Source organism: Chrysochloris asiatica, unplaced genomic scaffold (assembly GCF_000296735.1).
Source record: "Chrysochloris asiatica unplaced genomic scaffold, ChrAsi1.0 scaffold00139, whole genome shotgun sequence".
NCBI lineage: Eukaryota > Metazoa > Chordata > Mammalia > Afrosoricida > Chrysochloridae > Chrysochloris > Chrysochloris asiatica.
This window is the reverse complement of record NW_006408657.1, coordinates 85,326-100,624: the sequence shown is the minus strand read 5'-3', so window position 1 is coordinate 100,624 and position 15,299 is coordinate 85,326. Positions and strand designations below refer to the sequence as shown.

At 38.2% G+C, this 15,299-nt stretch overlaps 1 protein-coding gene across 1 annotated transcript in view; it reads left to right on the top strand.

The window, feature by feature from the left end:
- The window catches only part of TAB3 (TGF-beta activated kinase 1/MAP3K7 binding protein 3), a 35,872-nt gene extending 25,469 nt beyond the window's left edge, over nt 1–10,403 (top strand). Inside the window, exons 6-7 of the mRNA XM_006870142.1 lie at nt 4,335–4,436; nt 10,194–10,403. Of these exons, the coding sequence (XP_006870204.1) occupies nt 4,335–4,436; nt 10,194–10,342 (251 nt within the window). The 3' untranslated portion in view covers nt 10,343–10,403. The remainder of the gene's footprint in view (nt 1–4,334; nt 4,437–10,193) is intronic.
- Nucleotides 10,404–15,299: the final 4,896 nt, after the last annotated feature.

The window sequence follows — 15,299 nt, the reverse complement described above, 5'->3', positions numbered from 1 at the left end:
GTTAAGTGCTCTCCGGTTGGTTCTAACTCATAGTGACTCTGTATAGGTTTTTCAAGGTTATAAATCTTTACAGTAACAGAAGTCCTCATCGTCTTCTGTGAAGTAGATAATGGGTTCTAACTGCCAACCTTGTGGTTTTCCTACAGAGTCACAGCACTCCATTGCTAAAAACTGTTGTTGTTAAGTGCCATTGAGTCTGTTCCAACTCAGCAATTCTGTATAGGGTTGCTGGTAGGTTTGAACTGCCAACCTGTGGTTCGCAGTCCTATGCTGATCCTGCAGTGCCACATCAGGATCCTATAGCTTAAAACTTGTTAAGTGCTGTGGAGTCAGTTCCGACTCACAGCAACCCTGTATAGGGTTTCCAAGGAGCAATTGGTAAGTTTGAATCACCAACCTTGCAGTGCAAACCGACCTTGTGGTTCAGTGTGTTATCCTGCAGCGCCACACCAAGCTCCTTAATATAGGTAAAGAGATGGGAATTTCTTTTTTTTGATATTTTCTCCTTATCACCTAGTTATTATTTTAAATTATATGGTTCTTTCTCCGTGCCCCCTTTTTTTTTTGATAGCTCAATTTGGTTTATATTTGGGCATGCAATAAAAACAAGAAAAAGGTTAACCTCCACAAGGAAAGAATTATGATTTTAAGGCACTAAGTAAGATGAAAGAAAACGGCATTTCTTCTATCCCTTGTTTTCTGCCTGGACTTTGCTAGACCTGTTAATAATAATGATCTCATTTAAATCTTAGATTTGTTATCCATTTTTCAGCTGAACTTGTAAACTTCAGAGAGAATAAGTAACTTGCTAAAGGTAACACTGACTAACAGTGGCAGAGATATGCTTCAAATATAGGTTTGTTTGCCCTATGCTGCTTTTTCCTTTGTCTCAACCTGTACATAAGCTTTACAAGTTAGGGACCACTTTCACTTCCTTCTGAGAGAATAAGTTAAGACTTTATGGCAAGTACCGGCATTTGATCTAGACCTTGAAGGTTCAGTAAAGTTTTTGCTGACTAGATGGTGAGAAACACCATGGGCAAAGACTATTAACAAAGTTATCTAGACTGGAGGGTGGTGGTGGTGGTTGTTATGTGCCGCGGAGTTGGTCCCGACTCATAGTGACCCTGTATAGGGTTTCTGAAGCTGTAAATGTTTACGGGAACAGACTCCTGACCATGAGATTAGCAGCCTGGTGCATACACACTACGCTACCAGAGCTCCTTAGGCTGAAGGCTAGAATACTGGTACGTGTACCTTGAGAGTTAGGATGAGGGCAGAATAGGGCTAGTCTTTAGTGCCAACCCATGATTTTGGTAGGCACTAGGGAAATGAGCGCATGGAAATGGGGATTACCTGAGAAAAGGCATGAAAGAACTTTATAGGTTGAAGGTAGCATTCTAAGTCTTGATAAGAATTTGAGTTTCCAGGTATATGGCCTGTCAAAACTCATCAGATAGCACATTTAAGGCTTGTCTGTTCCATTGTATAAATTTTACCTCAAAATTTAAAAAAGAAAATTTCTTAGGATATGAGTTTGAAGGGATATCAATTATGATCAAGTTCTTAAATAAGTATCAGAAGCTTAATATAGGTAATATAGGTAAGTATATTATTTAGATGGTTGCAAGATCCTACAAAGGAAAGATGAGTCCCACCCTAAGCACTTTGTTGTTAGGTGCCATCAAGTTGGTTTTTACTCATAGCAACTCCATGTGACAGAGTAGACCTGCTTTTCAAGGCTGTCATCTTCACAGGTCTTTCTCCTGTGGCTCCTCGTTGCATTTGAGCCACAACAAGCACTTAACTATTTGTGTCACCAGTGCTCCTTAGTTTTTACCCTACAAGTATACCAAGGGGTTTATTAAAAATAGAACAGAAAGCCAAGTAAACAACATCTTTGTTTAAATAAATTTCTATTTTAGATATTTAATTGAACTTTAATTATATAATACTTCATATTGTTGGTGAGAGTATAAAATGGTAATATTATAAAATATATAGGGTTACTGTATGTCAGAGTTGACTCAATGGAGCCTAACAACCTTTTATGTTAAAATTTATAGACAATTTAATTTGATTAAATTATAAAATTCTTTGGTAAGCCTTTTCCCTCACAGATTTGAAGTCAGATTTATTGCAAATTCTAGTTTTCTCTTAAACTAAAATGGCTGTTTCTAAAAGTGTTATTAAGTGCCATCGAGTCAGTTCCAACCCATAGTGACCTTCTACTGGGTTTCCAAGCAGCAACTGGTGGGTTTGAAACAATGGCCTGGTAGTTCATAGTCCAGTGCTTATCCTACAGTGCCATGCCAAGTACATCTAGTTTAATGCAGATTGGTTTACAACACCACTTCCTTAAAAACCCAACAAATAAAAAGCGGTGAGGTACAAGTAACTGGTAAAATTACTTCACTGGCTTAAATACTTGTCTTCTAGTTATTACAGATATATGCTGGGAATCCGAGTGGAACGTATAGGGTTTCCGAGGAGTTGACTGGCGGGTTTGAACCACTGACCTTGTGCTCTCTCTATAAGCTCAGTGCTTATCCTATAGTGCCACACCAGGAGTCCTTATCTGAACAATTGTTGTTGTTATTAAGTGCTGTCTAGTTGGTTCCAACTCATAGCAACACTGTATAGGGTTTCCGGGGAGCGACTGGTGAGCTTGAACTGCCGAACTTGCAGTGCAGTGCATTAACCCACAGCGCCACACCAGGACTGTATGTGAACCATAAATGTGGTATAAAAAAAATGTGATTTAAGAAAGAAAAGCAGAGAAGGAAAGACAGATTTTTTTTTTTTTCATGGACTTTGTAACTAAGCAGTAGTGTATGCGTGTAAACCTCCAAAGGTGATTCTGATAACCCTCCTCTCCCCCATCAGTAATGCAAACAGTAGCAAGAACAATGACCTTGAGGTGTTTTTCACGCATGCACAACCTGAGCTCTGGTCCTGGTCATCTGACCCACCTGACCTTGTTCAGATCCTGTCTGTGTACCACAGAGAGGTGATCAATCCAAATACTTACCTTGTTTGTTTTATAGGATTCTTGTAAGAAATCAGTGAGGTGAGGTATGTGGCACTGTAAAAGTGTTTTACAAATCTAAGGAATAGAACTTTACCTTATTCGTTGAAGCCCAAAAGATAGTCAATACTCTGATAGTCATGTACTCTGATCATGGAATGTTTTACATGTCTGTGCAGTATGCTAAGAGGTTCTGGAGCAATGATTTCCAAAGTCTTAGTTCATTGATAAGTACTTGCCACTAACTGAAAGATTGTGGTTTCGGAAACCCGGTGTGGCAGAACTGCTCTGTCCTATGGGATTATTAGGAGTCCGGACTAACTCAACAGCACTCAGCAACAACATTGTATTAGAACACTGCTGATGGGGCTCATAACTGACTTAAAAATATAAGTTGTTGTAGCTTTGCTTCTTAAGGGTAAATAACATGTAGTCTGCTGTTTTGCACTTAGTCTTAATACCAAGGGCTGCTTACTGATTGCCTATAAGTTAACAGAAACAATGTTCTACCGAGAAATTGGGATAGCTTCAGTTCTTGTCAGTGTTGCAAAGTGTTTATTTACTAGGATTTGCTGTACTGGTGTAGTGCTATAGGATAAGCACTGGACCGCAAGGTCATTTTGAACCCAAGGTCAGTCAGAGGTTCAAACTCACCAGCCGCTCTTTGGAAACCCTATGCAGGGTTTCTGTTAGTCAGAACCGACTCAACAGCACTTAACAACAGCAGCAGCATGTAGGTCATTGGGACTCCTGAAATGATTTGGGAGAATGTGTTTGTCAGTACATAGTGTGATTTTCAGTTGATTCTCATTTTTCAAGTACTGCTGTTCTTGATTTTTAATTATAAAATGCTACAGCTTAATTTCATCATTTTTATTATAATGGGTTCTTTGGTTAACCTTAGTGTATTTTCAACCTCTAATTTTCTAACTATTGCTTTCTCAGAGAACTGCTAATGCATAGTCTCCCAAAGATTAATTTCACATTGGTATTTAATTGCTATCACTGAGTTTGCACTCCTGACCCACTTAAAAAGTGGGAAACTCTTGAAAAGAGGGCATTTGTTCCAAGTAATTGTTTTAAGAGCAATATTATAGCTGCTTGCCCTCAGTATTTATAGCTTACCCTCACAGGGGAACTAAAGGTAGCATGAAGTAATCGATTCAATACTCTCAATTGTCTGGGTTGGAATTGACTCCATGGCAACTGGTTTGGTTTTGGGGTTTTCCCCATGGGTGCTAGGAGAGATCCTTTTACTAAGTAATGATTTGATCCCTTCTTATTGGCTTTGCTCCTTCTTATGCAGATTCCTCGGACCCTTGCACAATTGAGAGAAAAGCCCGAAGAATTAGTGTGACCTCCAAAGTACAGGCAGATGTCCATGACACCCAGGCAGCAGTTGCAGATGGTTCGTACAGCATGTCCAAAGACATGTTAACCTAAGTAGAGTTAACAGAACCTAAGCCAGCACTTCATTTTGTTCTTTCCAAAATTGTGCTTTTTATTAAGTTTCCAAGGCTGCACTATCCAGTAGAAATAAAATGTAAGCCTCATATAATTTAAAATTTTCCAGTAGCTACATTGGAGTCCTGGTGTGGTGCTGTATGATAAGCACTGGACTGAAAAGTCAGTTTGAACTGCACGTTCATTGGTTCAAATCCACCAGCCACTCCTTGGAAACCCTGTATCGGCTCACCATGAGTCGGAATCAGCACGGTGGCACTAAACAACAATTTACTGTAACCGCATTAAAGAACTGAAAGAAGGAAAATCAGGTGAAATTATTGTTATATATTTTATTTCGCCTAATGCAACCTTTCTCTTACCAACCGCACACTGGCGCCTTTATACAAAATCTGAGGGGATTCGGAAAGTTTGTGGGAAAATGGAATGAAAAAGTACTGGAATTTTCCCAAGATTTTTTTAAAGCCCCCTCAATATCACATTTAGGCATGCAATCAATATAATAGTATTAGTGAGGTATTTGACATTCTTTATTTCATACGAACTCTTCAAAATTGGCATGTGCTTTATCCTTACAGTACCTTTAGATGCTGACTGGCCTTCATGCCCTTCCTTTACTGTTGGCATATTTCCCATTTTTAGAAAAAATAGCTCCGTTTTTATGAATTTCTCAATCTATCTTTGGCACTTGTAGAAAACGCATGTAGAATTTTAAAAATGTTTAGTTGCGTCCTCTTGAGCAATTTTACTTTGTGTCCTAATTACTATAGAATATTAAAAATTTTTGATTAGACTAAAGTTTACTTGTGATCTTTGTGAGAATTTTAACTTTTCTAGAAATGTAGTTTATAAACATGACTGCGCTTGAAAAGGAGAGGCCTATTTACTTTACTTCTTGTTTACAAATAATGCATGCTCCTTTGAGTTTTATTTTTTTGAGTCCTAAAAAGGCGCTCTAGGATAAGTCAAGACTGGTAACCACAAAATTGCCGCTCCTCTGAAACCCTATACAGTGTCTATAGGAGTCAGAACTGACTTGATGGCACTTAACAACAAAAATATTTGAGGACCAAAAATAATTCGAATCTTGTTTTTGTTGTTGTTAAGTGCTGTCGAGTCAGTCAATGCTGACTTATATTGACCCTATATATAGGATTTCTGAGGAATAGCTGGTGGATTTGAACTGCCAAACTTGTGGCTCATTAGGGCCATCTTAAATATATTTTTTGGATACTTACTTTAGAGTGATTGTTGTTGTTAAGTGCCATTGACTTGTTTCTGACTCATAGCGACCTGGTATAGGGTTTCCAAGGCTTTAAATCTTCATGGGAGCAGAAAGCCTCATCTTTCTCCAGTTTTGAGTGATTGATTATTCGAAATTAAACCCTCATGATACTAAATTGAATGAGACCCACCTGGTATCCTGGGTTAGTTAGATTAGAAGAGATCTTTCAGTCATTTAAGAAAAAAAGGAGGGTTTGGAAAACCTTTTCGTATTAAACATTTCTACTGCCATGATCTCAAATTGATGCCTACATTTTCAATCAGCATATAAAGAGAGTGTAACAGCGTAAGAATCTGATATCGTAAATTTTCTCATTCTGTAATAAATTCTTCATGAAATAAAGTTGCCTGTTCTAGAAAAGTGTGAGAATGAGTTTTTAGAGCCTGTCCAATAAAGCCAGCAGAAATGTGATAGGATTTTTCATGTGTCCAGTTTTGGGAGCCTACTGTGGTTAATGCATTAGACTGCAAAGTTGGTTTTAATTGCAGGGTTGGTGATTCAAGCTCACCAGCTACTCCTCGGAAACCCTATTATACAGGGTCGCTGTGGGTCAGAACCGACTCGATGGCACGTAACAACAACAATTATTCTTTTATACAAGACAGGATCTTTTCTGGAAATGGCATAGTGAACATTTCCCCTCTAACATAATAGCTTTTGTATTCCTCTGCATGAGACAATAAAAGAAAACTATCCAGTCTGCATGTTTTGGAGTCCTGGGCTAAAAAAAAAAAAAAACACAGACGGTGTATGATCAAGGCACTTAAAACTAGAAATGGAAGCACAAAAGAAGCGAGCTCATCTTTTTTGTGCAGTCATAGAAAGAGGCTGCAGAACCCTGTCATTTTTGCGTTTGATGTGGTAAGGCAAAAATCACCTTCCTAATAGAGGCCAAGCCATAGCTTCCCTTGAGAGTAAGGTTCAGGGTCGAAAACTCAGTTCTCTTTAGCTCTTGGGCAAGGTCTCACATTAGTCAGTTGTCATGCAAGGCAATATAGAAACCAGAAGTCAACTAATAGATATCCAATGGAAGATAGGCCTAACCCAGAAGGGCAACTGACCAACCTTCTGGAAATATGTTTATTTTGTTTCTTATTTAGGAAGGTTGCTTTCTTACATCTTAATCTCATTTGTGGTTCACTGAGGTGTGCCAGTACTTTACCTTGCCCCAGATTCCAGGCTGAATTCCACTTAGAGTAGTGCTGTAGGATAAGCATTGGACTGCGAACCTCAAGGTTAGTGATTCAAACCCATCAGCTGCTCCTCGGAAACGCTATGTAAGGTGGCTGTGAGTAGAACCTAATAGAAGGCACTTAACAACAACAGTTCTCTTACACCACTTCCAATAGGTACTGTTCCCCAAAAGGTAGAATTTACAGATTAACTCTAGAAGCAAAGAGCCCCTTTTAAAATATTATTTGTTGTTGTTGTTGAGAATATACACAGCAGAACATAAACCAATTCAAAAATTTCTACATACACAGTTCATTTAGATGGATTGCTTCAAGTTGTATAACCATTCTCCCCTCCTTATCTGGAGTGCTCCTCCCTATTGACTTAAACTCCCTGTCCTCTCAGATCCTTATCTAACCTTGAAAGTTGCAGTTATCAGTTTGATCCCATGTAGACAGTTCGAAAAGAGCCTTTTTGAGCACAAGGCCAGAGAGAATGAGGACCTCAGAGAAATACAAAATCAATTTTCAGGGACTAGTGTAAGGTCATTAAGACAAGAAAGAAGGAAACGACCAAAATGGATGTCAGAGGAGACTCTCAAACTATTCTCCAACATAGAGATACTAACGCAAATGGAAGAAATGAGGAGGTAGAACAGCTGAACAGAAAGTTTCAAAGGCCAGCTCAAGAAAACAAAGTCAAATATTATAGTGAAATGTTCAAACACCTGGAGTTAGAAAACCGAAAGGGAAGAAGAACATGCTCAGCATTTCTCAAGCTGAGGGAACTAAAGGAAAAATTTAAGTCTTGACTTGAAATACTGAAGGATTCTATGGGCAAAGTATTGAATCATACAGAAAGCATCAAAAGACAATGGAAGCAATACACAAAGTCACTGTACCAAAGGGAAATGGTCAACATTCAACCATTTCAAGAGGTAACATATAAACAAGAGCCAATGATACTGAAGGAAAAAGTCCAAGGTGCATTGAAGGCATTTGCAAAAAACAAGTACCAGGAATATAAATTGAAATCTTTCAACAAAGTGATGTGGCACTGGAGGTGCTCACTCATCTATACCAGGAAATTTGGAAAGACCTGGCCAGCTGATTGGAAGAGAACCATATTCGTGCCCATCCCAAAGAGAGGTGGCCCAGCGAAATGCAGAAAGCATGAGACAATATCATTAATATCTCATGCTAGTAAAATCTTGCCAAAGAGAATTCAAAAATGGCTGCAACTGTACATTGAAAGAAGAACTTCCAGAGGTTCAAGCTGGGTTTAGAAGAGGATATGGAATAAGGGTTGTCACTGCTGACATCAAAGGATCTTGGCTTTAAGCAGAGAATACCAGAAGGATGTTTACCTGTGCTTTATTGACTATGCAAAGGCTTTCAATTATGTGGATCATAACAAGCTGTGAACAACATTGCAGAGAATGAGTGTTTCGCAGCACTTAATTGTGCTCATGAGTTACATAGACCAAGAGGCAGGAGTTCAAACAGAACAAAGGAACACCAAATGGTTTAAAATTAGGAAAGATGTGCACCAGGGTTGTATCCTTTCACCATACTTATTCAATCTATATGCTGAGCAAATAATCCTAGAAGCTGGATTGTATGGAGAAAAATGTAGCATCAGGATTGGAGAAAGACTCGTTAACAACCTGCTATATGCAGATGATACAACCTTGCTTGCTGAAACAAAGAGGATTTAAAATGCTCACTGATGAAGATCAAAGAGCACAGCCTTCAGTATGGATTGCCTCTCAATGTAAAGAAAACAAAAATCCTCACCACTGGAAGACTAAACAACATCAAGATAAATGGAGAAAAGTTTGAAGTTGTCAAAGACTTCATTTTGCTCGATCAACCATCAACACTCATGGAAGCAGCAGTCAGGAAATCAAACAACGTATTGCATTAGGCAAATCTACACAAGACCTCTTTAAAGTGTTGAGCAAAAATGTCAGCTTGAGGACTAAGGTGCGCCTGATTCAAGCCATGATATTTTCAATAGCCTCATATGCATGTGAAATAAGGAAAACCATAGAAGAATTGATGCATTTGAGTTATGGTGCTGGAGGAGAATATTAAAAGCACCATGGACTGCCAGAGAACAAACCAATCTGTGTTGGAAGAAGTACAGCCAGAATGCTCCTTGGAAGCCAGGATGGCCAGACTTCATCTCTCATACTTTGGACATATTATCAGGAGACCAGTCCCTAGAGAAGGATATCATGTTAGGTTAGGTGGAGAGTCAGAGAAAAAGACGAAGTCCCCCAATGAGATGGATTGGCACAGTGGTGGCAGCAGTGGGCTCAGGCTTAGCAACGACTATGAGAGTGGTACAGGACCTGGCAGTGTTTCGTTCTGTTGTGCACAGGATTGCTATGAGTCAGTGCCAACTCGATGGCACCTAAAAACAACAGCAGCAGTAAGGCTAACCTGCGTTTTATATTGTTAAGTATAGATACTTTTCAAAACTTAAATCTGATAATACAGATAAAATGCTATAGGGAGAAAAAGTTAAGATGCACTGAAGTTGCCAGGAAGGACATATGGAGGACACAGAAATAATTTAGGATGCTATTCTAAAATAACATTGCTCTTTTTTTTCCTTCTTCTTCTTTCATTTAGCTAGAATATAGCATATCTGCCCACTATCTTTGGAGTCCTGGTGTGACGCTGTGGGTTACTGTGCTGAACTGCAAAGTTGATTTGAGCCGCAAAGTCGGCGGTTCAAGCTCATCAGCCTCTCCTTGGGAACCCTATACAGGGTCGCTATGGGTCGAAACCGACTCGACGGCACTTAACAACAATAACAACATTAACATCCACTATCTCTGGATAGTGGAAATCTATGTTAGACTAATATCCATCTTCTTAATTAGAGCAAAAAACGAATTGTTTAGTGCAAAGTAGGATATACACGGGAGGTTCAAAGAGTTTGTGGAAAAAGTGAAAATAAAAGTGGAATTAAAAGATACTGGAATTTTTCTAGGAACTTTTAGAAGCCCCCTCACCCCCAGGTCATCGACTTTTAAGCTCAGTTACACATTTCCAGTAGCTAAACTTACTGATTGATGTATGCAGTGCTAGGAAATTACCTCCCTTGGGGTTTGTTTTTGTTTGGGGGGGATGTGTGTGTGTGTGGGGGGTCTTAAATTTCAATATGGAGTATAATTGGAAGAAAAATTCACCTGCTTTTTTTCTCTTTCTTTTTAATCCTCACTGTCCTCAGAACATCCAGCAAGCTCCAAACTGAGTCCTCGAACACCAGCACGAGATGAAGACTATGAAGGCGCGCCCTGGAATTGTGATAGCTGCACCTTTCTGAACCACCCAGCCCTAAATCGCTGTGAGCAGTGTGAGATGCCACGGTACACTTGACTTCAGAAGAGTCTGCACCAGGTTGCAAGTGACATTTTGAGCAGCCATCCCAAGAAAAGGAAGCTTTGGGAATCTTTCCATCTGCCCAGCCTTCTCCTTTCCGATTCCACACTGTAGCCACTTATGCTCGCTAAAGGAAAACGTGGGTTTGTTTGTTTGTTTTCTTCCCCTTTTCTTGACTCATTTCATAGTGAGAGATAGAAAGGGGTACTTGAAACCAGGAAAGGATTCATTCCTGAAAGAATGTACACAGAGATGTCAAGAGCTCTTCTGGGGAATCCCTCTTGTTACCAGTTACTGCTGAGCAGCCCTGATTCCTTAAACTCAACCTTTGAATCATGGTGTGCAGTGTTCCAGTTTCTGCAGGCAAACTGTGAATTGCCAGAGCTGACTGCTCTGGTCCCAGCTCTCTGGAAAACCAAGGTTCGCAGGCTTCTTCCCATTGCTTCCTGCTGAGGAGGAGGACAGGAAAAAGCACCCAGAATATGATTTCCTTCTCTCTCGCTTTTTTTCTTGGAGTGGGGGGACGGGGGGTGGGGGGAGCAAAGTAATAGGGTATTTGTAATTGCTGCTTTTTTCAGGGGTAATTTCAAACACACATACATGTACGCAAATAAGATGTTTTAAAATGTGATTTGTAGCAGTCAGGAATTTGGCATACCGTGCCCTTTGTTCTAAAGTACAATCCAAGGTGGGAAGATCCCTTTTGCTTGTACAATGATTTATCAAACTATCAACACTGGTAACTTAGATCTAATTATGCCACATAATAGATATATTTTTTAAATTACTGCAAGTTTTGACGAAGCCATTGGTTTTAAAACAAGCAAGCAAGTATGATTTCTAAATGACATTCTTTTAAAACTGCGCTTTACTAATAGCACAGTGAATGTATGCCAAATGTCAACCCATTCCAAAATCCATTTGGAAATCTGGAGCTCAGCTGTACTTCTGTAAGACATGTTTGCAGGCCATAGGGCTTTTTCTGGTTTGTTTCTCTCCTCCTTCCAATTTTGTGAAGAATCCATGATGTTTACAGCACAGATAATACTTTGTGCCATAATCCTAGTTTAGCTGAAAAATAATCAATATTAGCTGTCAATAAAGATTTATTTGCACATATGTTAATAGACCAGTGTGAGGGAAATTCCATTTGGCCAATATCATAAAATTGCATGCTGCCTTATTTGGGCAAGAAGAGAAGGCTAGTAAAGAAATGTTAGTGAGAAAGGTGAATACAGAGTACTTTGAAACAAAGAACTTTGTTTAATTTAACCTAACTGTATTCATAGACAAGATCGAGTTTGCTCAGGCAGTTCAGATAATATTAAAGCACGCCTTATTTATGAAACCGGAACTTTAGGGTCTAAGTGAAGAGCTATTAAGTTAGGTGATTCACTAGAGTGCATCAGTAGAAGATTAATACTAGCACATTCTATTAAGGCCTCTATATTGTTGGATTTCCTTCCAGCTAAGAATTGGATTTTGGAATCTCCTCATTTTGGTGAATATAAACAGCAATAAAGTTGGTAGGTTTTTGTCTGAGGTTATAACTTTAGGAATATTCACTCTCCTATGCCATGTGAGCCCCTGCACACACACAGACACACCCACTCACTCACCCTTCTCTCTCTCCATTTTTCTCTCTCCTTCCTCTCTGACTTCAAGCTGTCATTGTATTTCAATTTAGCAGTCATCTCTGACAGACCTGGAAAACAAACTGCACTTAACAGCAGAATGAAACCAAAGGCATAATCACTCAGTATACTTTTCCATCAAAAACCATCATTTCACACTCCACATACAGCTTTGAAAACATTTTTACATATGTGGAAAATTTCGTAAAATAATATCCACTGGTCTCACAAAGTAATCTTGGTTATATAATCGCACTGATAAAACATATCTCATACAACTGGCAAAACTGTGAAAACAATGATGCTAAAGCAGATGGGTGTCAAAGCATTGTTCTGAAAGCAGTTCTTTAAAGACTTTGTAACACTGGTATCTGTCAGTCCTATATCTTTAGTAACAGTGTCTCAGTCCTATTCTGTAATACGCCAATGCCTTTGCCTTTGTATGGTTTCATATCTTTTTAGTGAAGGTCAACCCCATTTGGTTTTAAATAAAAATATGATATAGGGGATATATACACTGCTTGGTGTTCTACCTAAAGGTTTACCAGTATCCATAGTGATATGCTGAAGTGGTAGTTGTCAGTTGAGAATGAAAGTGGCGTGTTTGAAAACAGTTTGATGCTTTATTAACATCATGTAGATGACTTTAAAACTCTTGCATGAAAATACATCAAGGTTATACAGTAGATGCATGGTTTCAGTCCTTTGGTTCATCATTGTTTTCACCTGCTAGGAAAAATGAACAAACAGTCTATGTGACAGGTGTGTGATGGGTGGGGTGTGAGATACCAGAGATTTCAATTTTAAGGAAATTTTTATGTGCTAATTTCTGATTTCATACAAGTTTCCTATGCCAACCTAGGCTATATTCAGTTTTGAAAATCAAATTACTTTGATTAATTTGATGTAGTTAACTGTCCCACATATAGAATGCTTCTTGCCTTTGAACAAGAATTCACCCAACTTTCAAGGCACCCTTTCAAAAGGATCTCCTGGTCAGACTAATTATGGGCAGACAGTGGGCATACAAGTGGTAGGCTGAAAAATGGATGAGGCCTGGCTGATGAGGTTCTCACATCCTTTTGGTCAGCTGGCAAATTTCTTGTTGACTCAGTTTTCTCTGAAAATATGGAATTTGATCTATCGGCTAACCAAAAAACCTGATTTTTTTATATGATTTCGCTGGTTTGTAAATTGAAATTAATTATAATGTAGTTCTGAAAAGTTTAAAATGGGAATAGAGGAGCCAGAAACTTTGTAATAAGCATTGTGTAAAACATTTTGAATTTATATTGACCTTATGTGGGAGAGTGTAGAGGCAGGGAGTTTTACAGAAATGCCTTGTAAAAATGTAGTTTTAGAGCAGATTAATGATGGTGGGGAAAGTGTTGCTAATTTGTTTATTTCCCTGAGAGAAATGGGAAGTGTGGTGAGCAGTTTAATGATTTTTTAAGGAACTGGTCTCAATTTTAGTATTTTTTAATGGTTAAAAGAAGTCAATGTTTCCTTAAATTTCGTCATTGCTATGTCACAGTTATCTAGGGTTCATATCCAGCTTTCTGTGGCAACTCAATTTTATTTAGTATTTTAAAAGGTAACTGTAATGTCTTTTTGACAATATAAATGAAAAGCAACAGTACATAAGGCATAGAAATGTTATCCTTTAAAAATATCAGTAATGTTTCTTGAAATGTGAATATGGCCTTTTCTAGTTAAAATTGAAAATTGTTAACATTGTACCATTGTTCCAACCTTGAATGAGTCCCATATTGCACTGTGTGTCTGTGTGTCCGAAGAGAAAGAAAAATGACCATTGAAATGTTACTTTTAAAAATCAGAATAAATTGGGCACTGTCTGTGTTGCACCACTACTGTATCTTTTTGAAAGAATTAACAATATTTTCTTACTGTACAAGTTGATCTGATGATTTCACATTCACCAAAAATGCATTTTTTCTGTTATTATTTGCATCCCCAAATATGTAATACAAGTAGATTTTGCATGGCTTGGCATTCCGAGATTAATAGAATGAAAGCTCAATTTTAATTTCTAAAGCCATGAAAAGTTGCTGTGAGACTGAACAATTCTGAATTTTTATTTATAGTGACATCTAATGTCCATGTTTCCCTACTGTAAAAGAATTGATCAGTTTCCTCATTAAAGCAGCAAGAACTTATTAAATCTTGTAAATACCATGTCTCTTTTAGATCTCTGTGTATGCTGTGAATGAAATTATTTTGAGATGAAATTGTACAAAGGCATTTTAAAAGGCTATGCATGCATCGTACCTCCAAAGAGTCCTGCAAAATAAATTAATAAACTAAAAGCAAACACTACATTCTGCATTTTTTTCTGTGTAGTTAGAATTTAACATTTCAAGCTCGTGCTACTACCAACACTTTTCTTTATCGAGAGATTGTCTCACCTACTTAAGCTTCTGTCACATTTCTGTCCCCAGTGTTACATTTGAGGGGAATAGTAAGTGTGCATTATTTCAAACATTATAAGAACATATACAAGCAAGTTTTGTATAAAAGTGAAATATACGAAGGCATTATGCTTTGCATTCTACTTCAATGTACTGTGTGTAAAGAATGAGTCATTTTCTTTTAATAAGGCAAATAATCTCAGAGGATCCTGACCCTCATCTTGTTGGGGACTCTAGTCAGCCTTCCCAAATTTTGTACAGAAACCACCACAGATGAATTATAGTCTTTTCATGAATTAAGTTTGCTTTTTAATTCAAAATAATTTCCATTAGACTCTTTAATATAGGAAATATTACAAACACAAAGTACAGAATTGTATAATGATCTCCCATTACTCATTACCCAGCTCTTAAAATTATCTAAAGATACAAGCAGTCTTATTTATTTATATTCTCATCTCCCCATTCTGAATTATTTTGAAGCAAATCCCAGACATCATATTCAATCTGTGAATAAACTTTTAAAAAGCATATGCAATAAAACAACGATGAGCTATCATCTCACACCAGCAGTAACCATGAAGTTCAAAAAGTAGAAGACAATAAATGTTGGTGAGGATGTGGAGACACTGGGACGCTCCACTGGTGGGATTGCATTGCTGGTGGGAGTGCAAAATGGTCCAGTCACTCAGGAAAACAGTATGGTATTTCCTCAGAAAGTTGGAAATAGAACTACCATATGATCTAGTAATTAACTCTATTTGGTATATATCCACAAGAAACACAAGCCATAACACCGGTAGATATATGCACACCAATGTTCATAGCAGCACTATTCACAATAGCAAAAAGATGGAGATAGCCCAAGTGCCCATCAGTGGAAGAATGGAT